This window comes from Streptopelia decaocto, assembly GCF_964273445.1.
Source record: "Streptopelia decaocto genome assembly, chromosome: 1".
Taxonomy (NCBI): domain Eukaryota; kingdom Metazoa; phylum Chordata; class Aves; order Columbiformes; family Columbidae; genus Streptopelia; species Streptopelia decaocto.
Genome location: NC_138663.1, coordinates 57,553,409 through 57,581,327, shown reverse-complemented (window position 1 = coordinate 57,581,327; position 27,919 = coordinate 57,553,409). Strand labels below are relative to the sequence as shown.

The 27,919-nt window shown below is 42.7% G+C and overlaps 1 protein-coding gene across 1 annotated transcript; it reads left to right on the top strand.

The window, feature by feature from the left end:
* Positions 1-27,312, top strand: ISX (intestine specific homeobox; the record flags this gene model as incomplete). The annotated part of the gene is made up of 5 exons (XM_082076042.1): positions 1-172; positions 7,275-7,517; positions 20,692-20,843; positions 26,288-26,404; positions 27,076-27,312. 5 exons carry the CDS (start codon positions 1-3, stop codon positions 27,310-27,312), a joined length of 921 nt encoding a protein of 306 aa, XP_081932168.1.
* Positions 27,313-27,919: the final 607 nt, after the last annotated feature.

Here is a 27,919-nt window from a genome sequence, read left to right as displayed (position 1 = left end):
ATGACAGACCCTCAGGCATGTGCTGGCCAGGGGAAGCCCAGCCTGTCCTTTTCCATTGAGGAAATCTTAAAGAAACCTTCTGCCAGCACTGCCCTGAGCAGTGAAGCCAGGAACAGAAGTAACCACGCTGAGAGACCTCCAGCCCTAAAAGCAGGGTCACCACTGGCCTTTGGTAAGTACCAGTTATAACACTTAGTTAAAATGCTCCTTTCTTTTTAACTCGTAAAGCTATCCCACATGATTATGTAGAATTTTTAGACTTCAACTTTTGTAAAAACCTGGGATTTCCCTTAGCAGGTACAAATCAGTCATTATATCTACAGAAATAATCTTTACAAATAATTTGCTTTCAACCTCACAGTAGACTGGACTCTGCTGCCAGCCTTTGGTGGCATTTTGTACATTATGAAGCCCCAGTGTCATTGGAGCTGTGGGTATGCAACCTGAAATGTTATTGCAGTAACAGTGAGAAGTGCGTACTGTAAACATATACAACATCCTGGTGTCTTTCCCTTTTAAAAACAATACTCTCGTTATTTAATAATAATAATAATAATAATAATAATAACAACAACAACAACAACCCGTCATAAGGAAGGACAGGCATTCAAATTCAGGAAGCAGTTCTAAAACTGCTGCAACATAATGAAGTTGTTGCAGTTTCACTTATATCAAGAGCTGACCGTTGTCTGGAATTACAGCCAAATCTCATATCACTACCATTTTCTGATAAATTCTACCACTCATCCTCAAGTAGGAGAAATGGTCTGTAAGGGTAATGGTAGCTAAGGAGCATTAGAACTCAATTGCTGGAACAAGAAAAGAGAAAGCATTTGTGTTTAATCATTTCTCCTTATCATCAGGGACACTAGGTCCTTTCATGAACTAAATAAAACCAGCTAGTAGAACACTAGCATATCTTCAGTCTTAGCAGACCAGTAAGTACATTAGCCTTTTTGACTTCAGTTTCCTCAATTTAGTTACTTCAGCCCTGAGTGAACTTTTACACAGAAATTGTCTCTGTTTTTCGTTAAACAAAGACCAATAGCCAAAATTTTCCAAATCTAGTATTTCTTCTTTTTTAATCTATATCTTTCATGAAAAATTAGGTGGTTTATGTATGTAAACACAGCCACTTAACTGAAAAATGACCTGTAGTTTTGACAGAAAATCTTCGCTTACCCCTCACTCAACTGCTTTTAACAAAGTTTAATGCTACACTTTATTTTTTGTAGCACAGAGACGTGTTTTTGTAGATCAGGACCCCATTTCCCAGGAGACTGGATGAACCATCCAGTAGTAAGGGAGAGAGCCTTTTTCCAAAAACCTGGCAGTACAAGTAACCGTTGTTTATTTGGATAGTTTCAGGTCTTTTTATGTCCAAACTGGATACCAACCTGGTCTGAGAAGCAAAACCTAAACTGGTCAGGAAACTACAGTGAAGTGAGCACCACACTCACCAGTATAACATTAGTCACCAGCTGGGCCTGAGCCCTGTCCCTCTAACGCTGCCTCTCAGCCATACTTTGCACGAGATTTGCACTTGCTTGTTCACCTCGGGTGCAGAGTAACTTCAGTTGCTCTGTAGGGAGCTTGTTTCCTGACCATGGGGCAGAGTCAGCCCACAGCACATCTCACAGCCATGGGAGCCCCAAGCATTGGGGCTGAGCATGCAAGCACTGCCTTTGTGCCAGTACTTGTGACTTTGCACAGAAACGTGTATGAGGAAAAGGGACAGTGTGATGATGAATTTTCACAGAAACATAGGATAACTGAGGTTGGATGGGACCTCTCGAGGTCATCTGGAAGTCCAGCCTATTGCTCAAAGAAAGGGCAGTTTCAATGATAGCCAAGGTTGCTGAAAGCCACAGCTAGTCGTGTTTGGCTCTTTCACCCCTGGTACTATTGGAGGACTGCAGCATTTAGAGGTTTCCTAAAGCTGCCAGTGCAGATCACACCTGAACAGCAGACCCAAGCCATATTTTGAATACAGTCCTGAAACAAGTGAGAGCCTGGTAGTTTGTAGAGGCAGACAAGGACATAGCTGATACTGGTGCAAGCATAATAGGGCCCATATGCCAATGGAGCCCCAGTGCCAGGTTGCCAAGGGGGGAAAATGCTGGTGTGAGCTCCATGGGAGTGAGCTTTTGTGAGCTGAAAGTCCTTTCCAGAGAGCCCACAGCAGTTATTTTGTGCCACTGGATCCAAAGTGAGACAGATAACACCACTGAAAATGAAGTCAGTGTTGTTCATATCACGGACCATAGAGCTGCATTTTAACAACAGGAGTCTCTTCTCTGGGAACAGAGAAGCGTGGCAGAGATAGGACCTATTTATATTAGTCTGTTCTGCGATCAATATGTTGAAGCCCTGTTTCACTGCATGTCTTAGCTAAGCATGCTGCTCCAAGAACAAGGCCTGACAAATCTGAATGCAGGATGTGGCAGGTTCCTAGGATTGCATTACTGCACTGCTAGTGCTGTCTCATCCCAAATTGCTCCATCTGAGAGTACAGTCAGTTTTTCACCTTGAAAGCGATGCAGGCAGAACAACCAAGCCTTGCCTTTGACTTCATCACCTAGCCAGAGAGAGAACTGTAGCTGTAGCAAGGGATTATAGTGACTCTTCTCTCCCCTGCTAGAAAGCAAAGTTGGATTAATATACTTAAGGCAATGTAAAATGTTAACTAATGAAAATAGTATGGAGAATCACCAAATTGTCAGTAGAGCTGGGAGAACAGGAAGGCCATAGAAATACTCCAAAATGTTGTTGTGTGTTGCTTTTGCCATTGATCAAGAATGTTTAAACAAGAGAATAAAAATGAAGGTTTTTCACTGTTGGGTTCTTACTAACACCAAAGAGATACCTAAGTTTATTACCCTTTACTTTCTCAGCAGAACTGCCAATTTTTGCAGATAAGGTTTATTTATTTCAGAAGTGCAATACCCTATGCTGTACATCTTGGGATAATTGCTGCATTTCATCAAAGTCATGCAACTTCATGCCATATAACACTGGCATTAGACAAGTTGAGTAAATAGTCAGCCATATCTAATTTGGCTCAGTCAGTGAACGGAAATGAGCTAGGGAACTTGTTGGAAATTCCAGGATGGGCCACAAATTCATCTTCTTTCCCAGAACAGTTCAGCAGCAGCAAAGAAGGAAGTACTACAGGTCAAGGTTGAGTTATATCTTACTATGGATTTTAAGAACATTTTCCACATCCAATATGGTATGTATCTGAGCCAAGCTGTGATCCACATGAGAGCAAGACCTGGTACCTCATACATACTTGTGACTACCATAAGTTGAATACCCAGGCCAGAAATTATCATCCAGCTGATCCACTGATCTGGGCAGTCTATATACCAAGATCATGATTGTCCTGAAGTCTAAATCTAGCCATTAAATGCTGAGGCGATGGGTAGGACCAGAGATCCAGAAGATGCAGATTATCAGAAACGAGGGACAGAGACAAAACTTAGCCTGGAGTCCTTTCCCAAGAAAACCCAGGGATGCTGGATCAAATAACTTCTAGAAGTTGCTTCTAACCTGTATTATTTTATGACTCTTTAACAAAAACAAACAAACCAACCAAAAAAAATGTGGTGTACAGTGCCAGCCTTTCACAGAAAGCTGAAGCAGGACTTGATCGTGTATGAAAAGATTTCTGGGTCTGACTCCTAAGGCCACAGGTTTTTGCAAGCGTAATTCCAGTGGGACTTGGAATAGGAGTGTGCAGTCTTCTCAGGAGTGTGCAGCTTCGCAGTTGCAGCATTAGCCATTTGTGAGTTTACTGCACAAACACAACTACCAGAGGACCTGGAACTAGAGCTGTTTATCTGAAGTCTACTAAAGTTTCTGAGTTTTTGAAAGACTCTTACCAAGTTAAAAAAAAAAAAGAATACTGAACAAGAAGACATATTAGTATCCAGTCTATGCTTTCCCCTCTCTTCTTTTTGTCACAGTCCCTAGAAAGGGTAACCATGGCCTTTACAAGGGACACAAATAAACACCCAGCAAGTGCTGATCTCCCTAGTGCCAACTCTTTCATTTTAAACAGAGAAGACTAGCAACCCTATTTCAGAAGAAATACTTCTTCTGAAATCCCTGGGAACTTGATTTTAATGTGCTTGAAAGCAGATCTGAAATAATTGTTCATTACTCCCCCAGTTTCTGCCAGTGATGTTCCACCAACAGGAGGTCCTTTATCAAGTCAAGAAGAGCTTGGGATGAGGAAGTTACACCTGGGAAATTAATAGCAAAAGCAGTAACAGATACAGACATTTTATCATTCTGCCTGTGTTATGCTCCATTATGTTAAGGATATGCAAATTAATAGGAATATAACTGCTGCTTCACACACAAATGTTGATATGGTGATTGTTTACTTCACCTTTAGCAACACCCCACCCAGCTTTATTGCAAAAGAGGAAACAGCTGAAAGCATATAACTGAACAGATACCACCTGGCTGATATCACCAATTTACCCCACCTATTACAATGGAAAACGACCCACCTTAAAAAAAAAAAAAAAAAATATATATATATATTTATATAGGGAAGCAAGGGAAAAACAGCACAATAAAAAGCTGTTTGCACTTCACAGTGACAGATTCTGTTCACAGCCTTAGTAATACCCTAAAAATCATAAGCCTTATGCCTACAATAGGTCTGTCTCTCTCCAGTGATTGCACAAAAAGGCTTAAATGGAACTTAGGTCATTTCAAATAACCTCTTGCTTCCAAAAAGAAATCTTCCTATCTTGCCTGAAACTTCCCATGCTTTCCTACACAATTGAAGGTCAAGCCAAAAAGACCATTTTGAGCCACAAGCCAAAGTCATTTCTATGCACAATAGTAAGAAATATCTCATGTTGTGCCAGGCTGAAATGTCATTGCCATCCCTGAAAACAAAAAAACCTGCATTCCCTGGAGGAAACTTTACCAGATGGCAATTCATAGGTATTTTTTTGAGCTCTCTGCTAGAGTCACATGGATATGCACCAAAAAAAATGGCTGGCCTAAAGAACTACCACTTCAGATGGTCTCCCTGCTTGTTCAGGACAGCAACCAATAGAGCAGGCTGCAATGCAAACATTACTTCAGGATATAAGCACCATCAGTTCTACAACACATTCATCTTCGCAGGATCCCGTCTAACAAGGCAGTGCAACTAGTCCTTAATTTACAGATGGGGGGTTGAGATAGAAATCCCGGGCTCAGAACCTACACTAAAACTGGTACCCTCTGAGTTCTTGAGCAAATCATTTAACCCCAGCCCCATGCTAGTGACCACTCTGTCTGTCCTCCTCCTCTATCCCACAAATGTTGTTCAAAACCTCACCTATTTTCCCACCAGAAGACTCAAACCCAGTTGATCCTAAAGAAATTAAATGTGTTTCATTTTGCACAATATGCCTCAAACACAGAGGTAGACCTCATACCAGGTTTTTTTAAGGTCAGCATGGCTGGACACATGCAATTATGTTTAAAAGTTTACACAATGATTGGTGATAATTTGAAAAGATAACACTTGAACAACCATCTTTTATTGGCATGAGGCTTTGGCTAATTTCCAGATCTTTCATAGTTGCATTTTCTTGATGTCAGTGTCAACCCTCCATAAAAATCCTGTTGTGTGGGCTTTTACTGAGGGCAGAAGAGTGCACTTTGTCTCCAGATGTTATAATTATCATTGCTCCAAGGCTGGTTACAAATAGAACTTGTTATTTCTTCAGAAAATAAAACTCTGGCAACCCTAAAAAGTTAAATGCTTTGCCAATTCTAGATACTGCACCAGAAGTAAAATATATGTTAAAAAAACGGAGTGTCTTTCACTACAACCTGCTGGGGTTCACACCTGCTGCTATTTAGAAAAGAGAGGGGAAATGGCGGCAGCCACAGGTGCTGCTTCTTTCACCAGGCATGAAAGAAAACTAGATCGAATTCCAGGTGTGCCATTGAAGCAGCATAGACCCAATTATCTTGTCTCTGAAGAATCAAGCCTGAGGCTTGATTGCATCTACCAAAGGCAGAGCATAAAGCACTCAGAATTGGGGCTTATGGTGAGGTTTTAATGTAGAAAAGAGTGGGTAGGAGAATGGAAGTATTTGGTATACCTCTCCTGGGATGTGAAGAGTCACAGACAACCCACTGCCTTAAACCACGAGGCTTCCCAGCATATTATACTTCAGTGCATGTCTTCACAAGGTCTGCTTGCCTTTATGAGGAAGAGTAAGGACTCATACTATATTAATGAGGGCAGAAAACTAATCTGAAAAATCTTTTTGATGACCCTGCTACACACAGAGATGATGGTGTTAGTAATAAGCATGGCAGAAGAGTGGTCAAGGCTTCTGTGACCAATTTCATAACCAGACAGGGCCAGGTGTCCTAGCACATGTCACCACTGGTTACTGCTAAGGTGACCTTCAGCTCCCAATAAGATGGTTTATAATGTCCATGCTCAAATCTAAACTAATGTTATGGCCGCATTTCATTAAAATGGGCCAATATGCACTTGTCTTATGTTTGTCCTGTCAACAAGAGTGTGCAGGTGATTTCATGAAGATGAGTTGGCTGTCAGTACCCTCCTAGATATCACCAATGTCACCTGTCACAAAGGCAGATGGGAGGTGTTGACAACCTAGGAAAAGGCTGCCTTTAAAATTATCTAATGTCTAAATCTGAGCATCAGGCAGTGCAGATGTAGAAGAAAAACAAATAGACCTGAATCGGGGAAGACACTGACCTTTAGCCTATTCTCTGGCCTATCTTCCTATAGGATAGATGTACCTACAGGAATATTTAAGAAAGGAACAGATTTTAAAAAGCATTTGGGATCCAGCAAATTCCACAGTGATCTTACCACAGATTTTCAGAGCAGCTCCACATCTACTATCCTTCTGAGTTCTTCAGAAAAGGCAGCCACCAATTGGGATACTGACAGAGAAGTTGAACTTTCTTGATCATTTGATTGTGTCTCTTTACTTCTATGGTCCTTTTTTGAAAATCTCCCACAAGGACTATTCAAAGTTTTACAGTGGAATGAAGCAGAGAACAGGCTAGATTTTGGGGATCTTGCCCCTGCAACATGGGGTCATCCTGGCATTGATGCACAGCACAGAAGGTTTAAGACCATTTTACGTATGATCAGGTTTAAATGGTAAAGTGTCTAGACCACACCCGTGCTTCTTTTTTCACACAAAATGAAAGGTGTGCTAAACAACAGTTGCTTTATCCAAAGCTGTCTTGTGCTGTGTCCTTTGCAGATTCCAGCAGCAGGAGTCAGTTAGACTGTGAGTTACCTTCAGCCAAGATGCTTCTCCCTGCCATGTGTGCTACACCCACGGTCGGGGCAAAGAAAGGGCAGGCAGCTCACTGCAGGAGACCTAGTGACAGCTCAGCTTCCCTCCTAAGTGAGGACACAGGACATAAACACTTGGAAGGCAAAAGAAAACATGAGGAAGAGGAAGATCAGCTGTGCAGTTTCCCAGTGGACCATCCACCTCACGGTGAGTGCCTCTGTATCCCAGAGTATCAAAAAACACAGCTGGTATCTTATAGTGGTGTATGTGGCAATACCTACCAGCAGACATCACACATATTTCTACTGCTAAGCTCCTAGCTGAGTTACAGGGATGGTTCTTCAGTCCCATCATCAAAAACATGGAGACCCACCCTTTGAGCCAAAGATCTAGCTCGGGCCTGCCAACCCTACCAATTTTAGTGATAGAGACTGCTTTGGGTGTTTATTGCCCTGCCACTTGGGGTGGCAATCTATGGAGTTAACATGTTCAGCAGCCTTGGTCCCTGTGTTGTGCAATGCCGATTTACCAGGAAACGGACATTGCACAACCTGGGCAGTGAGGCTGCTGAACATGCCAAATCAGCTCAATGTGTTCAGTACCCCTTGGACCCACTGCACAGGTGATGAAGAGGTCATGAGCATGCGCACAGGCGAACTGTTGAGGTACAGTAGGTCTGGCACGCAGGATGCATCAGGCACAATTTTCAAGCCTGGCCATGTTGATAGGTCTGCTAATTTCATTAGTCATGAGCACCAATAAACAGCAGTCTATTGCTTAGCCAAAGCAAAGGACAATATAAACATACTTTGCCAATATGCTGCACAGAGACTTTGAGCTAAGAAGGATGCATGGTACCTGAATAAGACAAGTTCCTAATAGACAGACTGCAATTTATTAGTAGCATGTGATAAAAACTGCATTAAGTACTTTGAGTTTTAGGAAAGGCTAATAGAGACGATTGTACTACACTCCAGAAAATAGGTTCTCAGCAGCAGCAGTAAGGTGTTTCCTGCATACTTTGTTATTATTTACTTCATCCTGGAAAAAAAAAAAAAAAGCTATTTCGATTAAGTCCATTGAAGAGTCCTAATGGGCTCATGTGACCGCAGATGCAGGGTTACTCAGCTGGTTTCACTGTGATCCACACCTCTAACTTGGCCCATACTCTGCAAGTTAGCAGAGGAAATATATTTGAAACAAAAGCCTTGTTCCTGCTGCTGCTATAGTATACATGAGCCTTGTGACAGGCTGCTGCCACCTCCTCCTGCAGGAGATTATTTCTGTCTTGATGCAGAGAGAAGCCTTGTAAGATAACTGTACATTTTAGCCTATCTCTGCCCTGTAAGCAGCAGGCAGCTGATGGCAGCTGGGCAGTATCACGGTGCCTCCTTGCAGAAGAGCCAGGGCAGTATGTGTCTGGTAGCCTGTGAGTGCTAAAAAGGAATATATTTCATGCAGGAGGGAGTCACACCAGAGATTGCACCAGAGATGGGAGGTGGCTTTCCCAGGGTGACGGAGGAGGGAGGTGGTTGTCCCAACTCAGCACTTAGCCTCATTGACCAGCACAGTGGTCGATACCAGCCTCATCAGCAAAGCAGGGGAGGAAATGTAATTATCTGCACAAAACTGAGCTGAGCCGAGCAGGTGCTTTCAATGACAACTTATATTTTAAAGGCATTTTAAACAAAATCCCTCTGTTCCCTGGTGCAGTGGGGTTTTGAAACCAAGCAGAGGTTTAATGATCTGCCATTTTCTAGGCTACCGGTTCCCGCAGTCGCTGAGCCTTTGATAGAAACTGGCTGAAGGAGGGGGGAGGATCCTAAAGCACTGGACTGGCATTTTCCCCACAGTGCACAAACAATGATGTTTCAGATCCTGTTCATGCACTGTGTCATTCTTAGCAGAAAGTGAGAGGCCTGGGTTTAAAATCCTTTCCAACATCATAAGCTTCAGCTTTCTTCCTCCACTTTGTGTTAGAGGGGAAGAGCTGGCATCTCTTTTTCTCCTGCCTCTGGCTGTGGCTGGTGTCACCTTCCCAGGACGAGGCTGGCAGCAGTGCCTGCAGGAGAGGTAGACTGGCACCATCCTTGGGAGCAGTCTGTAAACCTTACAGCTCAAGCTGGTAGCAAATGAACTTATGTTTCCATGTCTGTCAACTCTGCAGTGCTTCAGAGGTACTTTCTGCATGATGGCTATGGGACAGTTGTGGGTTCTCTAAAAAGGCACCCGGGCAGTGCCAAATGCCCACAGCATTTGCCATGGAGGTGACCCCAAGACCTCCTTCAGGCCCACACTGAGGATGCCTTCAACATGCACCCAGGGAAATGACACTAAAACTCAGCATTGAGAGAGCTTTCTGATGTGAAAGACACCAGAAATCCTTGGCTGGGTGTTCCCTCATCCCTTTCTCACAGACTTCCTCCATCTATCTAAAACACCTACATAATTTGTGAGGAAGGGCTCTGACTAAGCATACACATCTGTATAGTTGTCAGGGAGCAGAAGAAATCAAGCGTGCTATGCAATCACCTTGAAGGCAGGAGGGCTGGGGTTTGTCTTGTGCTTTTTTGGATAGGAGCAGAAAGATGATGAGGAGGCCATGACAATATGCCCTTCATGGGCATATTGAGATACTAAGAGCACCTGACTGTGACTCTGAGTGTCTATTTGGAGCATATTTCCAGGCAAGCCAGTAACACTGTAGTGCTCCTAAAAGCTTGATTTTCCCACAAATCAGCTTCTGTGACTAAGCAGTTTAGAAATGTAGTGTCATTTAAACTAAACAGATTTATGCCCTTATCACAAATCATTTATAGGAAGCAATGCCTCTTGCACTTTGAACTTATAGGCTGCATTGTAAGCAAAAAGAAAAAAAAAAAGCCCTAGAGATATGCTGAAAGTAACATTTAATTTTGCTAAGCCCCCATTTGAATTTCAAAGTCTTTGTTCTGAATGTTGGGTGCTTTCTGGAGATCATCGAGTACAACCCACCTGCTAAAGCTGGTTCACCCAGAGCAGATCGCACAGGAATGTGTCACAGAATCACAGAATCGACTGGGTTGGAAAAGACCTCAGAGATCATCAAGTCCAACCCTTGGTCCAACTCCAGTCTGTTTACTAGATCATGGCACTAAGTGCCATGTCCAATCTCAGTTTAAAAACCTCCAGGGATGGTGAGTCCACCACATCCCTGGGCAGGCCATTCCAATGCCTGACCACTCTCTCTGTAAAGAATTTGTTTCCAATATCCAGCCTAAATTTCCCCTGGCAGAGTTTAAGCCCATGTCCCCAGCCCATGTCCAGGTGGGTTTTGAATGTCTCCAGAGAAGGAGACTCCACAGCCTCTCTGGGCAGCCTGATCCAGTGCTCTGGCACCCTCAAAGTAGTTTTTCCTCACACTCAGATGGAACCTCCTGTGCTTCAGTCTGTGCCTGTTGCCCCTCATCCTATCACTGGGCACCACTGAAAGAAGTCTGGTCCCATCCTCTTGACACCCGCCCTTGAGATATTTATAAACATTGATGAGATCCCCTCTCAACCTTCTCTTCTCCAGGCTGAACAGACCCAGTTCTCTCAGTCTCTCCTCATAAGAAAGATGCTCCAGACCCCTACTCAGCTTTGCAGCCCTCTGCTGGACACTCTCCGGTAATTCCTTGTCCTTCTTAAACTGCGGAGCCCAAAACTGGATGCCGTACTCCAAATGCCACCTCACCAGGGCAGAGTAGAGGGGGAGGATAAACTCCCTTGACCTGCTAGTCACACTTTTCCTAGTGGACCCTAGGATACCATTTGCCTTCTTGGCCACAGGGCACATTGCTTACTCATGGTCAACCTGTTGTCAACCAGAACCTCAGCAATGCTGCTTTCCAGCAGGTCAACCCCTAAGCTGTGCTGATGCCTGGGGTTATTCCTCCCTAGGTGCAAGACCCTACACTTGCCCTTGTTGAATTTCATCAGGTTCTTCTCTGCCCAGCCCTCCAGCCTGTCCGGATTATGCTGAATGACAGCACAGCCTTCTGCTGTATCAACCACTTCTCCCAGTTTCATATCATCAGCGAACTTGCTGGTGATACACTCAGTCTCTTCATCCAGGTCATTGATAAATAGGTTAAACAAGACTGGACCCACTACTGACATCACAGTAACACATCCATGTAAACCTGCAAATTAAGTACTCAACTCTCACTTTCTTTTTAATTCCTTCTCTCCGTTCTGTGTGATGCCCTTGGGACTTGACTGGTTGACGAGAGCTGAGCACTGGAGCCTGAAAGGGCTACATGTCCCCATGCCTGCCTGACCTACAGCAGCTCCGGCTGGAGACTGCCACGTACAAGATCCCAGCCTAGTTCAGACCTCATGGGCAATTCTTTTGCAATGTATTTTACACAAGCTGAGTTTGATTGTACACATTTGTGTGTGTGCACTGTAATGATTTACATCTAAAAGCAGTGGATAAGTATGCCCAGCATTGCACATGGGTCATGGTTCCACTCCCTTGCTCCAGCAGTCAGTGCCCTGGAGAAGCCAGATAGCAGCATCACCTTAAGACACCAGCAGATGCCACGTCTTGTGGGATTTCTTCTCTGGACAGTAATTCAAGTGCAAGGTAGATCAGGATTCCATAAACGGAGCTGGCTAGTAATTCCACCAGAAACTGGGGTTTTCAGGCCATAGAAACAACTGGACAATGTTATTTCTTGAAGTTCATATCTCCATTATTCACTGTAGAGGAGGCTGCCATAATGAGTTAACATCCTCCAAATATTTCCATAGCAGAAATCCTCTGCACGTTGCTGACTGAGAGCTCGAGAATCTTGTTATTAATCTAATAGTTTTATAATTATTATAGCATCTTTGATCCCAAAGCATATTAACAATTTCTGGTGGCAACTATCATGAAGACAAAAAGAAATACAGAGATCACCTCAGTCCTGGAGAATTTCCAGTATAAGTCATGTCCCCTCTGTATTGATGCCAGTTGCAGGCATATTTAGCTTAGTGTTTATGTTTTCTCTGAAGCCATAAATTCATTTGTACTGTTCATTTGCAGACAATATGGTCAAATCCATGTATCCCTGTGAAACAGAATGGTTTATCTCTTGCAGACCAGTCTTTTCCCCAATATGCTGACTTACTTTAATGCATTTATAAAACACCCAAGAGACAATGAAGCTCACAGTCCCAGATAAATATCGGCTGCCCAGAATATGCTAGTGGGACTGAGAGAAAGGGCACAAGCATCCCATTGTCCACATAACAAAAGGAAGCAATAATAAATGAAACGGGAAAGTGGGAGGAAAAAATAAATGCATATATATATAATTTTGCTGCCATTAGCTGTCTTAGCAGTCTTCTGTTTGTCAGTGTGAATAGTCCCTGCAGCCCTGTGTCTCTGAAGTGCAGTATTGCTATATACATTTAGAAATGCAGCAGACCATTGACCTTGTTTTGGTGGGTTTATCTGGGGCATTGTTGAAGGCTGGTTCTTTGTTTTCCTCCTTTGAAGAATGTCTGCTTAAAATCACACCCTGGATATTAAACGAAAAGCATGAAACCCACTTCCTTTACTCCCACCCTTCAGACTATGTTCACACAAAGTCTCACTGATGTAAGCACTGAAGAAAGCAAAGCTGTCAGCAGTTGGGGGGAACTATCATAAATTCTGTTTCTGTTGCTTCTTAATTTTTTATATTTTTAAAGCAAATATTAGCATTCAATGCTTTCTTCCAGCAGCCCCTTCTTTCCCAGGAATTTTGGATCCAAAGGGTAAATTACACAGAACCCAGAGGTTAGTTTGTTCCTGCTAGTCAAATCTGTGTAATGTGACCACTTGTAAAGTTGATGGCATGTCTCGATAAGCTTATTTCAAAGGTCTTCCAAGTACTTATTGGCTTCTCCTAAATTGTCTGAGAACTTTCATTAGACCCCTGAGATTTTATACTTTTGATTACTGTTCTTTAAAATTGAGGGCAGACCTTTTACCTACTGTATTAGCAAGCACTTTATGCTGAAATGGGAAATAGCAGAGACTACACACTAAAGTAATTATGGAATTATGCCTTCTTGGAGGGAGCACAGACTCTGAGCCAGGGATGTAAACAAGCATGCCTGATTGATGTCTAGAGGTTTGCAGGAACAAATAACCACAAAGAGCAGGAATTAAGTAGAAAACAAGCTGTCTGTGCAACCTGCAATAATCTCAGCTTTCTCCACGGGCAAATGGCTGTTTTCTGACAAAGCTGGTTGACTAGAGAGCATGGGGAGAGTTGTGGGGACCCTGTTTTCTTCGGTGTAAACTGTTATTGGATTAGGCTGGTCACTGCTCTCTCATATTTAAGGTGAAGTTGAGCAGCGGATGAACATTCACAGACAGTGAGTTTCGAGCATGAGATTTAGCCAAATGGGGAAACTACACATATACCTACACCAAATCCACTTTGACCTGAAGGAGTTCATGAAGGTGCAGGTCATTTAGCCTGAGTATGGATCAGATATGAGGTGATGGAGGCTAACACAGGCCCATGTCAGTTGGGGTCCCTCAAACCATGCCCTTCATGCTTCTTCCTCCAGATATTTTGCAGACCACTGGCTGTGCCAGGGTTATGCACACCACCATTTCAGGGCAGCACCGTTTGCAAAAACTGTTATGTCTCTCCTGGCAGTTAGGAAGAGTTAAATTCATCAGGGGCTCACTTGATGGTGAGCACCCTCCTCCGCAACGAGCTGTCCACATGAATGGTTTCATACATACCATCTACTCCTTGACGATTCCTCTGACAAGCAGACTAAGAAATTCCCCTGGCCACTGCCACACAGCTTGTTTTAACAGGTTTCTGGCCTGATATTTTTAGCATGCCTGCTCACACTGCCTCAAGTCTGTGCCTCTTTGCATTTCAGCCTTGCTGTCAAGCGATGAGGCACTAAACTCTGCACCAGGGTGGAAGCAACTCTCCATCAAGGAGTTTTGGACTGAAGGGATGGAAGTCAAGCCTTTAAAAGTTTGAGTCATGCTGCTCTGTCTTAACTTCTACAATGCCTGAATGGCCAGCAGCTGGATGCTAAATGCTGCATTAGGCTAGCAGGAGGCTCTATCCAGAGCACACTGTACCCATCCAAGCAGGATCAGTCTTGCTGGTTATGCCAGTCCTTCTTAACAAAGGCTGGAAAACCACTTTAATAAAGATTAGCCACACCACCACATTCCCACCTAAATATTGAAGCAGAAGCTCTTTTGCAAACTAGGAGCCATCTCTTTAATTATGAGAGGGACTTCCATGGGCACATCTCTATATACAGACAAGCATGTTTTGTCCTAATGTCATCAGCACTCTATAATAATTCTTTTATAAAGCAAATATGTGCCAGCACTGACTTCCAGCCCTTCTCTTGGGTTTTTAGTTCCTTATTCCTCCAGTGTATGCACCTTTGCAGAGACACCAAGCAGGCTTGGTAGAGTCTTAGCCTGACAAAAGTGCAAATGGGAGATGCAATTGCAGAGATCTCACCAAGGTAGTATTTGTCTACTGATTCAGGTACAGGGGACAGCTGAAAAACAGCCCTGCAAGGTGTACCATAGGCTATTTAGCCTGGAGAAAAGGAGGCTAAGGAGAGACCTTCTCACTCTCCACAACTATCTGAAAGGAGGTTGTAGCGTGGAGGGTGTTGGTCTCTTCTCCTGAGTAGCAAGTGATAGGACAAGGGGAAATGGCCTCAGGTTGTGCCAGGGAAGGTTCAGATTGGATATTAGGAAAAATTTCTTCACAGAAAGGGTTGTTAGGCATTGGAACAGGCTGCCCAGGGAAGTGGTTGAGGCACCATCCCTGGAGGCATTTAAAAGACATGTAGATGAGGTTTTTAGAGACATGGTTTAGAGGTGGACTTGACAACGTCAGGTTAACAGTTGGACTTGATGATCTTAAAGGTCTTTTCCAACCAAAATGATTCTATGATTTTATTGTTTGACTACAACAGACTACAGTCCAGAATTAATTTGCCCAAGTATGGCATTGCTGAAGCTGGGTATGTTTTACATAGCAAACTCAGGTACAAGCAGTAGTCTTCGATATTGATTTGCTCATTCCTCTAATATCTTGTGATTGTGTTATATTGGACAGAGGAAATAAGTTTTAATATGCTAAGCTAAAACTGTGTAAATAAGCAATTGAAAATCAAGGTCCCCGAGCTTAAATTCCCTTTTTAGGGAAGGAATTATGAGGGACTTTCAGACCATGCAGATATTTGGAGGCTAGAGATCACATAATAAAGTAAGTTAGGAGGGAACTCTGGAGACCATCTTGTCCAACCCCAACTCTAAGCCAGGCCAACTTAAATCAGGTTGCTTAGGCCTTTGTCCAGTCAAGTTTAGAATATCAAGGATGGAAACTTAGCCTCTCCAGGCCCAAGTCAGACTACCTTCATGGTGAAAACTTTTTTTCCTATTATGTAATCAGAGTTTTCCTTGCTGCAACTTGTAACCATCGATCTCACCCTTTCACTTCACACCTTCAAGAAGAATCTGTATTCCTACAAAGTTCCAATGTTTCAACTTTCTCCAAGTCTGACCTAGTAATAAAGCTAGATCTGCAGAGGACAAATGGAACCTGTTACTGAATTTAAAGGAGCTATACTGCCTTATCAACATGAAGAATCTGGCCCTTCCAATGCCAACAGTAAGGCAATGTATAGACAGCTGTTTCTCTAAGCATCTGCAAATGCTAACATATTTAGCTGCCTGGTATTTTCAGGCTTGGTTTCAGCAGTCAGCTAACCTGCAAATGACTTCCACAGAGCATAAAAGCACACTTGAATATCCCCAGCTTTTACATAGAAAATAGCTCAGGAAACTCAGTCAGTCTTATTTCCCCAGAGACTATAGAGCCACGTTTGTAAAGCCAATGTTACACTTCCAACACTTTCTAGCCTTATATCTTCCACCCACATTCTTTATTAGACTGCAATTCTGAATGCTGTTGTTTGCTATGGGATCTCTAAGCTAAGGTCCCAAGGCAAAGGGAAGTATCAAAGCTACAGTCAGAGAAAGTTTCATCTTGCAAGGGAAAATGTTAACATACAGCCCTAGATTTTTTGTATTTTTTCATAGATTTTTTTTGGGGGGAAAAAAATAGAGTTACTCATTACTTACAGAAAAAAAAAATGTACTCTTTTACATTTCCTACTGGCAAAGCCTTGATTAGGTCACAGGAGTCTATTTTGTTAGCAATTTAATTTCATTCCAGTTGAAATCAAAGCCTGTCCTTCAGTCTCTACTGGCCCATAGCTGACCTCATGTTGTTATATTTTGTTTAATCTGATGAGTTTCAGCTTTGAAAAATCTGGTTTCAGTAAGATTGACACTTCTGAGCACTGTGTAGATCCTTCCCTTACATAAGAGTTTTGTCTATAAAACAGTTCACCTCTCAAGAAGGAAAAACGTGAAGGATGTAAGAGTGAACTGATAAGAAGTTTATTTTGCCCATCATCGAGTTTTCTGGGTCATTTTCATACCGAAGAAGCTGGTATGAGACACCAGAACCTCACAAGCCTATTTTCTCTGAAGCCATGCTCTCTAATCCTGGACACTTCTTAGCTGCCAGTGGACACAGTACAGTAAGATCTGGCAAACCCAGTCCCCATCCCATCTCTAGCACAAGTGAGCCTGGCAATGGATCTGGCTCTCAGGCACCATAAGATGACCCAGCTCAACTAAAACTTTCTTCCCAAACTTACACCAGCTTTGTTCTTTGTAGGATAGACAATGCAGCTCTTTCTAGACTCATTATCTTGGCTACTGAATGTGTACCACACTTTGGCCCTGTAGAGATGGTATTGCATGGTTTCTAACAGCTGATTTCTTCAGTCTATCTAGGCTGACTAATCCAATGGACTCTGCACTAAGTGTCCTGCCAGCACCCACAACTAGTTAAGCTGGTAGCCAAGGACAGATACTCACTTTGTCGTCTCTGTCTCCAGTATGTATGAACATATTGTCTATGGAGAAGTCCTGCAGCTAATATGACCTAATAATTCAAACCACTCCTTTCTAACCCAGGTAGTATTCTCTAGTTTAGGCACTAAAAGTCTTGGCTTTGGCTTTGATTCCACATTATGAAGAGGAGATGATGGCTGTCATCTTCTGTGCTCACAGGCAAGAACTTAATGATCGCTGTTTGTATGGTGCCTACTGCAATGACATCTGATACGGTTGGTCTTTGGTATTCACTTCAATCCCATCATGGTCCACTTCAGTCATACCATTTCTCTAGAGTCTATATAATGTATGAGACAGAAGAGTTTATACTGAGCTAAATCATTATTTGCTATACTCTGATAGAATACTAAAATATACACTTTTAAAAAAGAAATCTCTGATGGGACATCTGAGATTTTAAAATGTGAACAGTTTCTTTCTTCCTTTGCGTAGTCATGAAACTATATTTCAGTTCAGTAATGCAATCCATTTTAGAAAATCTATGGGGCATTTTTTGCTAATTCAGAAATCTTCCAGGAGGTAGGCAGGTTTGTTCTCTTTCTCCTGGAGGCTTTCTGATTGCTAGAAGGTACACAAACTGCCTGGGCATACAAAACATGGCAGGACAAGAACCCTGACGGCATCCCAAGTGTTGATATACAGTTGGGACTACAGGAACAGGGATGTGGTCATGGTTTGAGCTTGGATCTCTTGCTCCACTCAGGAAATTTTGGAGGTGGACTGCACCTTCTCTCAGGTTTGTGGAGCTGGTCTTCTACCCTAGATCGAAGCAAGAGCTCAGCTCAGTGTTCAGGGAGACAGGACATCTCAGGGAGGCCTCCTTTTTCTGAGAGTGTGACAAAGTCAGGTCAAACTTCACTTGTTATTGGGATCTGATATATGAATTGCCCTGTGCTAGAGAAATATAAATGCCATCTGTTGCAATGATACAAATATAGCAGAGAGATTCATTAATGTATGACAGAACATGATGTGCTCAGCAAGATATCACCGTGGTACTCAATCTCACCTGTCTGCAGCATCTCCCAGGAAGATATGGAGGCCAGCCCCCACAGAAAGGTGTGAGGATAAAATATTCAAGACAAGAGACACCATTATGAACCATTAGCTTTACCATATCTACAGGGGATGTATTGTTCTGAGATTCATATTCTCAGCACTGATATTTCCCTCCTAATCCACGTAACAATAAATCCCCCTTACAGTCATCTTTTGGGAATGTTCAAGTAGATGCAATTTTGAAATCATGGCTTCTTAGGAGAGAATGTCCATTGCTATCTTCAGCATAAACACACAAAAATATTTCTCATTTCAGCTCTCTGCCCCAGTAGTGCCAGCAAGACTCAATGTAAATAACATTTTTCCTTTGGGGCTGAAGCTGGTGCTACAGTCTAATGAGTAGTACTTTGATAAGCTGGTGAGGAGTTTAATGGCATGGATTTAACTGTGTTGGACATCATCTTTATTAGGCTGTTTCTGAGGTATGGGAGTATTGACAGTGTTTACGATAAATGACGTTCCCCAGTTATTCTTGCATGGCTGGTTTCATTTCAAAGTACTAGCAAGGTTTAGAAAAGATGAGATATTCACAATGGAATATATTCACTTACTGGTCCCCAGATATTGTGTCCTAGGCATCTTCCTACCAAGACAGTGGACAGAGCTTTTTAGTCCTTATTTTCTGTGTCAACAGAGTCACAATGAGGTTTTGATTACAGAATGAAAAATGTCATTTTCTGGTTGGCACAGAGCCCAATTTATACTGGCCAAGGTGTTTAGTTACTTTTTTTCACTGATTCAGCCCCCCAAAGGAAAAGTTTATGCTAATGGTTGAACAAAAGGTGGGGAAAAAGTAGCAAGTCTCTTTGAGGGGCTAAGCTAACCTCTTGTTAACTGTTCCTATTAGGAAGTGTATGCATCTAGTTACATACTATGAATTGGTAGTTGTCATCAGACCATGAAGATCAAAAGGTCATTTCCTTGAGCAACATCGTGTCATTGCCAATTACTTCAGGTCACTGAGAAGCAAGCTTATCCTAGTCATTACTGATATTAGAATTTTTGTGCTCCAATCAGACTGCAGTTTTCCAAGCCAGCAGAAATAAACCCTGTGACTCACAATGCTTGGGCCATGGCTTTTTTGCACTGGTCATTCAGTGTCAGCTGGCAGATACTCCATATGTGCACCAGAGAGGATTTCAGCCTTGGGACAAGGCTGAACTCCATGTTCTGCAGATCAGCTATCACAGCTGCCACTTCTGCTGTTCTTTTCTCCTTCCTGCAAGACATCAGCCCTTCAGCATCACTTCAGAGCAACCTAGACCTTATTCTAACTTACACCAAGTTGCATAAAGAGTTCAGGATCTAAATAAAATACCCTGGTCTAGGAGGGCATTTTCAAAACAGTGTAGGAGTGCTGAAGGAAGACTGTATTCTGCTTCACAGTAGGTGAAAGAATGGAGCAATCTAAGAGCCCCCTTAGTAATTCACAGCACCCAAAGTTCCCCATATTCTGCTCCATAGGTTTTAAGGCCTTGTAGCTCTTGAGGTTAAGCTTGTTTAGAAAATCACTACACCACAACGGTGCAGTCAGGGGAGTACCATGACTTTTCTTTGTAAGGTAACATTTTTAATGCCATTGTCACACTGCAGTGAAACTGCTGGCTACCCCTAAATACTGTCAAAGGAAGGTATGGGAAGAGAGCAGCAGTCAGTCAGGCTGGAATGGTTGGCTTCGCTTCACAGCGTTCACATGTTTCGGATACTCTTTGATCTTGCTGGCATAGAGGAGGTGTAAATTTGTCGAAATCAATAGAGTGACAATGGAATATGATAATACCTTAGAGCTTGAGGAAAGCTTAGTAAGAACAGTGTGACATGAAAAGATAGGGATGGAAAATTTATGAGCTGAATAAAAATGGTGATTCGTTATAGGCATGAGAACAGCACCAAGACAGAATGGAGTATCTTCTCTTTCATTTCATTTACACTAAGGGTTTCTTCACAAATAGTTAATAAAGGATTGTAAATAACAACAGATGTGTACCTGTGACAGACAAGAGCAAAAAGGGGTAAATGATTGGTCCAACGCTAAAAGACTTTGATGACAAACCCATTGCAGGGCTAGTGTGGGTTTCATAGCTGTTGACACACAGTGGATTAATGGGGCAAATGGGCACTTTTGGCTCACTCATTGAATGATAAAGGAGTTCATTCACATTCACTTCTGGGTCAGGAGACAGTCACCTATGTTAAGTAGTTTTCTAGAAGGTGTTGGAGGTGCCATTCCAGCTGCATAGCAATTTAGAGAAAATGCTGGATATCTGAACCTTCTTGTGGCCCTGTGGCCTTTTCCTAAAAAATGTGATACACCTTTCCTTGTTTCCACAGTTGAAAGGAAAGGGAAACGGAGAATTCGGACAACATTCACAGCAGAGCAGCTCCAGGAACTGGAGAAGATTTTCCAGGTGACTCACTACCCAGATATCCATGTTCGCAATCAACTGGCTGCAAAGATAAACCTCCCAGAAGCCAGAGTTCAGGTACATTGTGTCTGCGAAAGTCTACGCTTATTATACCAATTCTTCATTCAGAGTACACTCTTAACGGTTTATGCCTTCGTGACAATGGTAATGAAATAGGTGACCTCTCTGTTACCTTACAGGAGTCAGTATCACAGTATCACAGTATGTTTGGGATTGGAAGGGACCTCAAAAGATCATCTAGTCCAATCCCCCTGCTGGAGCAGGAACACCTAGGTGAGGTCGCACAGGAACATGTCCAGGCGGGTTTTGAATGTCTCCAGAGAAGGAGACTCCACAACTTCCCTGGGCAGCCTGTTCCAGTGCTCTGTCACCCTCACTGAGAAGAAGTTTCTTCTCAAATTTAAGTGGAACCTCTTGTGTTCCAGCTTGATCCCATTACCCCTTGTCCTATCATTGTTTGCCACCGAGAAGAGCCTGGCTCCATCCTCATGGCACTCACCCTTTATATATTTATAAACATTAATAAGGTCCCCCCTTAGTCTCCTCTTCTCCAAACTAAAGAGACCCAGCTCCCTCAGCCTTTCTTCATAAGGGAGGTGCTCCACTCCCTTAATCATCTTCGTTGCCCTACGCTGGACCCTCTCCAGCAGTTCCCTGTCCTTCTTGAACTGAGGGGCCCAGAACTGGACACAATATTCCAGATGTGGTCTCACCAGGGTGGAGTAGAGGGGAAGGAGGACCTCTCTCGATCTACTAACCACCCCCCTTCTAATACACCCCAGGATGCCATTGGCCTTCCTGGCCACAAGGGCACAGTGCTGGCTCATGGTCATCCTGTTGTCCACCAGGACCCCCAGGTCCCTTTCCCCTACACTGCTCTCTAATATGTAATCTCCCAACCTATACTGGAACCTGGGGTTGTTCCTGCCCAGATGCAGGACTCTACACTTGCCCTTGTTAAATTTCATTAGATTATTCCCCGCCCAACTCTCCAGCCTGTCCAGGTCCCGCTGGATGGCAGCACAGCCCTCCGGCGTGTCAGCCACTCCTCCCAGCTTAGTGTCATCAGCAAACTTGCTGATAGTACACTCAATTCCCTCGTCCAAGTCGTTAATGAATATATTGAATAATATTGGCCCCAGCACTGACCCCTGGGGCACTCCACTAGAGGGTTAACAGGAGCTCTAAGCATACTAAATGCAGAGAAAATATGAGTTACAGATGGTTATGAGCAACCTGTTGGACTCTGTAGTGACAGAGCGGCCATTTATTAATATATTATTAATCGTTTATCAACCTTTTATAGACTAATGTACATCCAGTACAAACTGTCATCCACATCTATCTTCTACAGGGTCTCAAAAAAGGTGAAAATAACTGTCCAAATGAAGATGTTTGCTTACTGTTCTGTATTTTGATATCACAGACTATAAATGCCCTGGCTGTAATTTCAGTGCATGAAAACTAGTTCAGTTCCCCCCAGCTGTAATGTAGTCTTGCTGACTGAGCTCAAAATTGGCCCCAAATGTTCATTGCATAAGAAATCTGCTACATTGACATATCTATATATCTATATAATTATAGATATATAGATATATATAACTGTGTATTGGGACTTGGTATTGTTTACTAGGCACTGTTGTGATTATTTTTGCACAAGGCTGTTTCTATACTTGCCATAATGCTAGAGTCATCGATGTACTTCTGTGCACATATCCCACTCAAACAATCAAAGTTCAACATAGAGCAGTTTATTGACTATGACATGCCTGGGTCAATTGACTAACCATGGTGATATTGCGTCATACTTAGGTGACAGGGAAAACTGGAACAGCATACCCATAATATGCCCATTAGTGATATCAGTGCACCCACAATGCATTTCCAATTATATAAAGCACAGTCTGGATTATCAGTCAGTGTTCCAAAGAGAACAGCAAACCACATGAAAGAACAGGACAAGGACAATCTTCTGTTTAAAAAGTATTTTACGATCTGAAGGTGATGGGGGGGGGAAGAAAAAGAGTTATCATGGGAAACATCAACCTCAGATATACACAAAGAAAGTTAAAAGCACCTTGTGTATGAATTGCAGATGGCAAATACCCAATTCAGACAGTGTTACGCACGACATAGGAAATTCTGCATTTGACCTCATCTTGGCTGATAAACTGACCACAGAACTAAAAATTAATAGTGGCTATGGTACAAGTTGCAATTTTTTGTATTTTAATTGATTGTATTTTTCAAATATAAATGAAACAGAGTGCAGAGAATTTGTATATGCTCTTGGTACTTTGAAATAATAGCTTTGACAAAGCAAAAAGCAGTATAAGTCAAATTACTTCAGAGAGATAATTTAACCGAGAAAAAAAAACAAGTGAGCAGCCCTTGGGCAACCCAAGTGAAATGTTTCATAACTGTGCAAAAAGGTTGTGTCCTCCAATCAAGAAAGAAAGCTATGATTGCTGTGAAATAGTTTAAGTGGGTAGATGGAATTATATCCCTGCATGTGTGCATGCCTACATGCAACACAAAATGAAGAAAGATGGATGAGTAAATGTTAGGAAAAGAAATATATATATAAAAAATGAGTAAGCAAAGCAGCAGGATACAGGTCAAAGCTTTGGTAAGAAAAATTAAGGATCATCAGAAACTCAATAAAAGTCCATTAAGAACAAACCAAAAAAAGTGAACAATTATATTTATATCTGTTACTTTATAGAAACAGTAAGACTGTCAAGGATAATGTAGAAATGGCAGAGATGTTCAGTCATAATTTCTGCTCTATCCTTGGAAATATATCAGGTAAGGTGGTAGTATCAGATGGTGATGATGAAACACTTTCCATAAGGACAATGTTGAACAGCAGCTGCTACAGACAGGTATATTTAAACCCAGACATCTAGGTGACTTACTTCTAGTAGTTCTTAAAAAGCTGCTTGAGAAGCACTTTGGGTCATCACTGTTGCTATTTAATAGTCCTGGAGCACAAGAGAAGTTCCAGGGGCCTTGAAGAAAGTTAATGTTATGTCAGTATTTAAAGGGTAAACAGGATGACCAGATAATGACTGGCCTGTCAGCCAAACATGGCAAAGCAGTGATAAAGCTGATATGAGTCTCACTTAACAAATAATTAAATAAAGGGTAATACATTGAATTCTTATCAACACTGGTGTATGGAAAATAGATGTCGTTAAACTCATGTTTTTATGATGAGATTATTGGCAACAGCTTTAAACTGAAAAAGGATAGATTTAGATTGATTATGAGGAAGAAATTCTTTACAATGAGGGTGGCAAGACACTGCAACAGGTTACCCAGAGAAGTTGTGGATGTCCCGTCACTGGAAGTGTTTAAGGTCAGGTTACACAGAGCTTTGAACACAATCTATAAAAGGTCCCTTCTAGCCCACATCATTTCATGATTCTATGGTTCTATGTTCCTGTGTATTTGGTTGACAAAAGTAATAACACAGATGGCATGTGACTGTAAGGACCTTGCCTTGGATCAAGAAAACAGAGCAGATCAAGATGGCACATGCTAGTAGACAAAATGCTAGGTCTGCAACAGGTGTCCAACTGCAAACGAGGACATTTCAAAGGTGATGTCTCACAGGAACCATTTACTGACACAAAGATGAATTTGGACCATATAATCAGTAAAATCTTTAATGATAGTGCAATGAAATGGTAAGAAGATTATGGGACTGGAAAATAACTAAAAGGCTGACTCTTTAGTACAGCAAGTTCCAGATCATTGGTCATGTGTCTGCAAGAGAACAGCAAAGCGGCAATCTTACAGAGTGAAAAATGGTGGCAGTTCCTACAACATGGGGCACACCAGCCTCCCTCTGCACTCTGTTTTAGTTCTTGTTTCCTTGGACAACCTGCTGACTACTAGGAGGACAAAGGAGCCTTTGTGAAATCTCAGGAAGGATTAAGCAAGCACTTGTCCCTGGCTTAAGTACTGGTATGGCTTTCATGAACACACGTTGGAATACTGTGCTCTGTCTCAGTGCCATAGCTCAGGAACACTGGAAAAATGGAGATTAGTAGCATGCAGACAATAAAGTATATCAGTACCCTGTTATCTGTGGTAGACAGAGCATGGAGGAATAGTTTTAAATCCCAGTAAAAGAAATTCAGAGTGGGCATCAAGAAATCATTTTAGGGGTAAGGGTGCTGGAGATCTGATTGAGCAAAAAAGAGCATTTTGGTCTGTGAACACAGCTTTTCCTTTATTAAAAAAAAAAAAAAAAATAAAATAAAATAAATCCCTGAAGTGAGGACTTGTTCCATGTGCAGACTTTGGAAGGTGCACTTCAGAGGCTGAATTTTGGCTTCAGTCCCCCCTCTGCCCTCAATCATTTCGTTGGTGTTAAAGAGTCATTTTTATGCTGCTGTTTCATCCTGCATGGTAGAAAGGGAATGGAGCAGTTCATACAGATTAAGCAGTTCTCAAACACATGCAAAGCCAGATAAACAGGACTGTCCTTTCAGTAACCTCAGATACTGCTAACTACCAGCAATATAACAGAGGGCTCCTGACATTCCCATTACTTCCTAGGCAAGAGTTGAAGAAATAATTGAGCTGCTCATTACTGGGTTTAAGATACATACATATTTACATCCAGCAGCAGCTGGTTTTGATCAATAACACCTTGTGTTCACGTGAATCACTTGCTTAGAAAGAAATTTTTACATTCAAACAGTAAGTTCCGAAGCCAGCTAAAAACCACAATGAAAGGGGGATTCAACTTTTCACAACAGTGCAACAAGATGCACTACTGTGGCTGCACAATAAATGCTTGAGCATCTCACCCAGAAACCAGACAGGTCAAATCAGCTGCCATATGAAAGAAACTCCCTTGAGAAAATTAGTTATGTGTTTTCCAGTGCAAAAGAGATCGCAGATAACATATTCAGACTACTGAGTGATTTAGAAGGTGGCATCTCCTTGAGTCTTTTGCTTAGATTCCTCATATGAATTTCAAAATGTTACCAGCTAAATATAGGAAGAATCCTGTTACTACATTTCCATGAATGATGCAAAACATCTAGGTGGGTCTTTTCCCAGTCTTGGGAAACAGGTTGAAAGAGTCCTATCTTGCAACAAATCACACTTCCTAGGGAAAGCAGAATGTCGTGTGCCTTGACTGCTGCAAAGCTTTGACCACAAAAGGGTCTGCTTTCCCAGGAGAGCCCTGGAAGACCTGCTGCACCCCATCCCACTGTCTTTCCTTGAACAAGGAGATCCTAGCTTCTCTGTGAGCTGTGAGAGAAAAGAGGCTGTCATGATAGTGCAGAGATCCCACAAGCTATGCAAAGCTGCTGTGTTGAACCCAATGTTTCCCTTCAGGTTCAGTCCCTGGCTCTGCTGAACTGGAGGTCAACATTTTCTGATGCTCACTTAGGCAGTAGGGAAAGTAGCTGGATGTGAGTGATTCCTCCTTCATCTCCTGTTCATTTCTGGGCCTTTTCTTTCTTGCCTGTATCCAGATCTGGTTCCAGAACCAGCGAGCAAAGTGGAGGAAACATGAAAAATTTGGCAACTTCGGTGGCCTTCAGCGTCTGACAGAAGCTGACTTCATTCCTGCTCCCAAGTCAGATATCACAGTGAGTATCAGAAGCTACATATAAAGCCACTGAGGGAGAGAGCATTATCCTGCATCAGGTCACCTCTTCACATGGGACTATGCCAGAGAAGGAGGACTGGAAAAAGAGAAAAATGGCAATACGATGAAGATAAATCACAGAAAATGCAGTCAAATAACACACTTTTAGGAATAAGTGTTTCTCATGAAATGAAACCTGTTCTGCGAATATGACATGAGGTTTCTATTGCAGATGATCCTTCCCCATTTTACCATGAATCACACTTTGGATCAAAATCTTTACCACCAGAAATTTCCTGAATGGGAAGAAATATCACATTTGCAACTATAAAGCCATGCTTCTTTATAGACAGTCAGTATTTCTTTTCAATGTCCAGCCTTGCCAGGCTGACCAGTGCTTTTTGCCCTTGATCCATGTCCTTGCTAAGTCTAGGACAGTTAATGTTATCTGGCACACAGACTCTTCTCTGTCAGGAGTTTTTCCGTGGCTAAAACAAAAGGTATTTCACCCTGCTTCCTGGGTGACAGCACATCACCAGGTTTTAGGGAGTCTATTCTAAACTCTCCTTCTTAATTACCGAGCACCAGGGAAACAAACAAGGTTGGTCGTAAATTGTATCTAACTAAAAGTCTGTATTGATTCACCTGAGACTTCATTTTTATTCTTGAAAGGCTCCTAGCTTGATGCCAAGAAAGCTCACTGCTACCATCCCTGCTGTGGAATACTGCTCACCGCTGCAAGGGCAGCTGACAACTGCCTGGCTCCCCAGCACATTCTCCTTCATCCCCCACCACCTGGAGCTGCTGCCTTTCCCAAAACCGTACTTGCTCTTCAATGTCCTCCCCTCTTACGGCACACCACTACCCCACAATTTGGAAAGGAGCAGTATCTGCGCCAGCTCCACATAGAGGAGGTTATGGGGAAGTGGGAGACCTTGGGGGCATGCTTTTCTCACTCGTGAGTATTTTGGGAGTGTGCAGTTCCTCTCCTCAAACAAGCCTCCTGGGAGGATGGGTGGTCTGTGGTGTGAGGTCAGCTTGCTGCAGGAGTGCCACCACAGGTCACCGCAGCCTGGCAAACATGGGCAAGAGTCGCCACGGACTGGGAAGGAGCTCTCCATCTGCCCAAGGAGCAGCGTGCTCTGTAGAAACCCAACCGATCAACTAAGATCCTCTCCCTGGGAGGACGGAGCACTGAACAGCCCTGCAAAAGGACTAGGGTTTTACAATGCTGGATGACCCTATTGAGCTGGTGGCTTGGGGCAGGCAAGATGCCTGCAATGAAGTGTGTGTAGCCCCAAGGTACAGCCAAAAGGTCTTTCCTCTGCAGGTTTAGGTCGCTTTCCTCATACATTCTGGTCCTCATGTGCTGCGGGGTGCAAAGCACATGTTTAGGTCAAAAAATCAAACTTTGAAGATACTTTTTTTCCCAAGTAGTCAATGAGGGAGGGGGTTGGGTTTGATCTGTTGTCTGTGGTTTTGAGTTGAATAAAGGGGCACAAATACAATTTGAGCT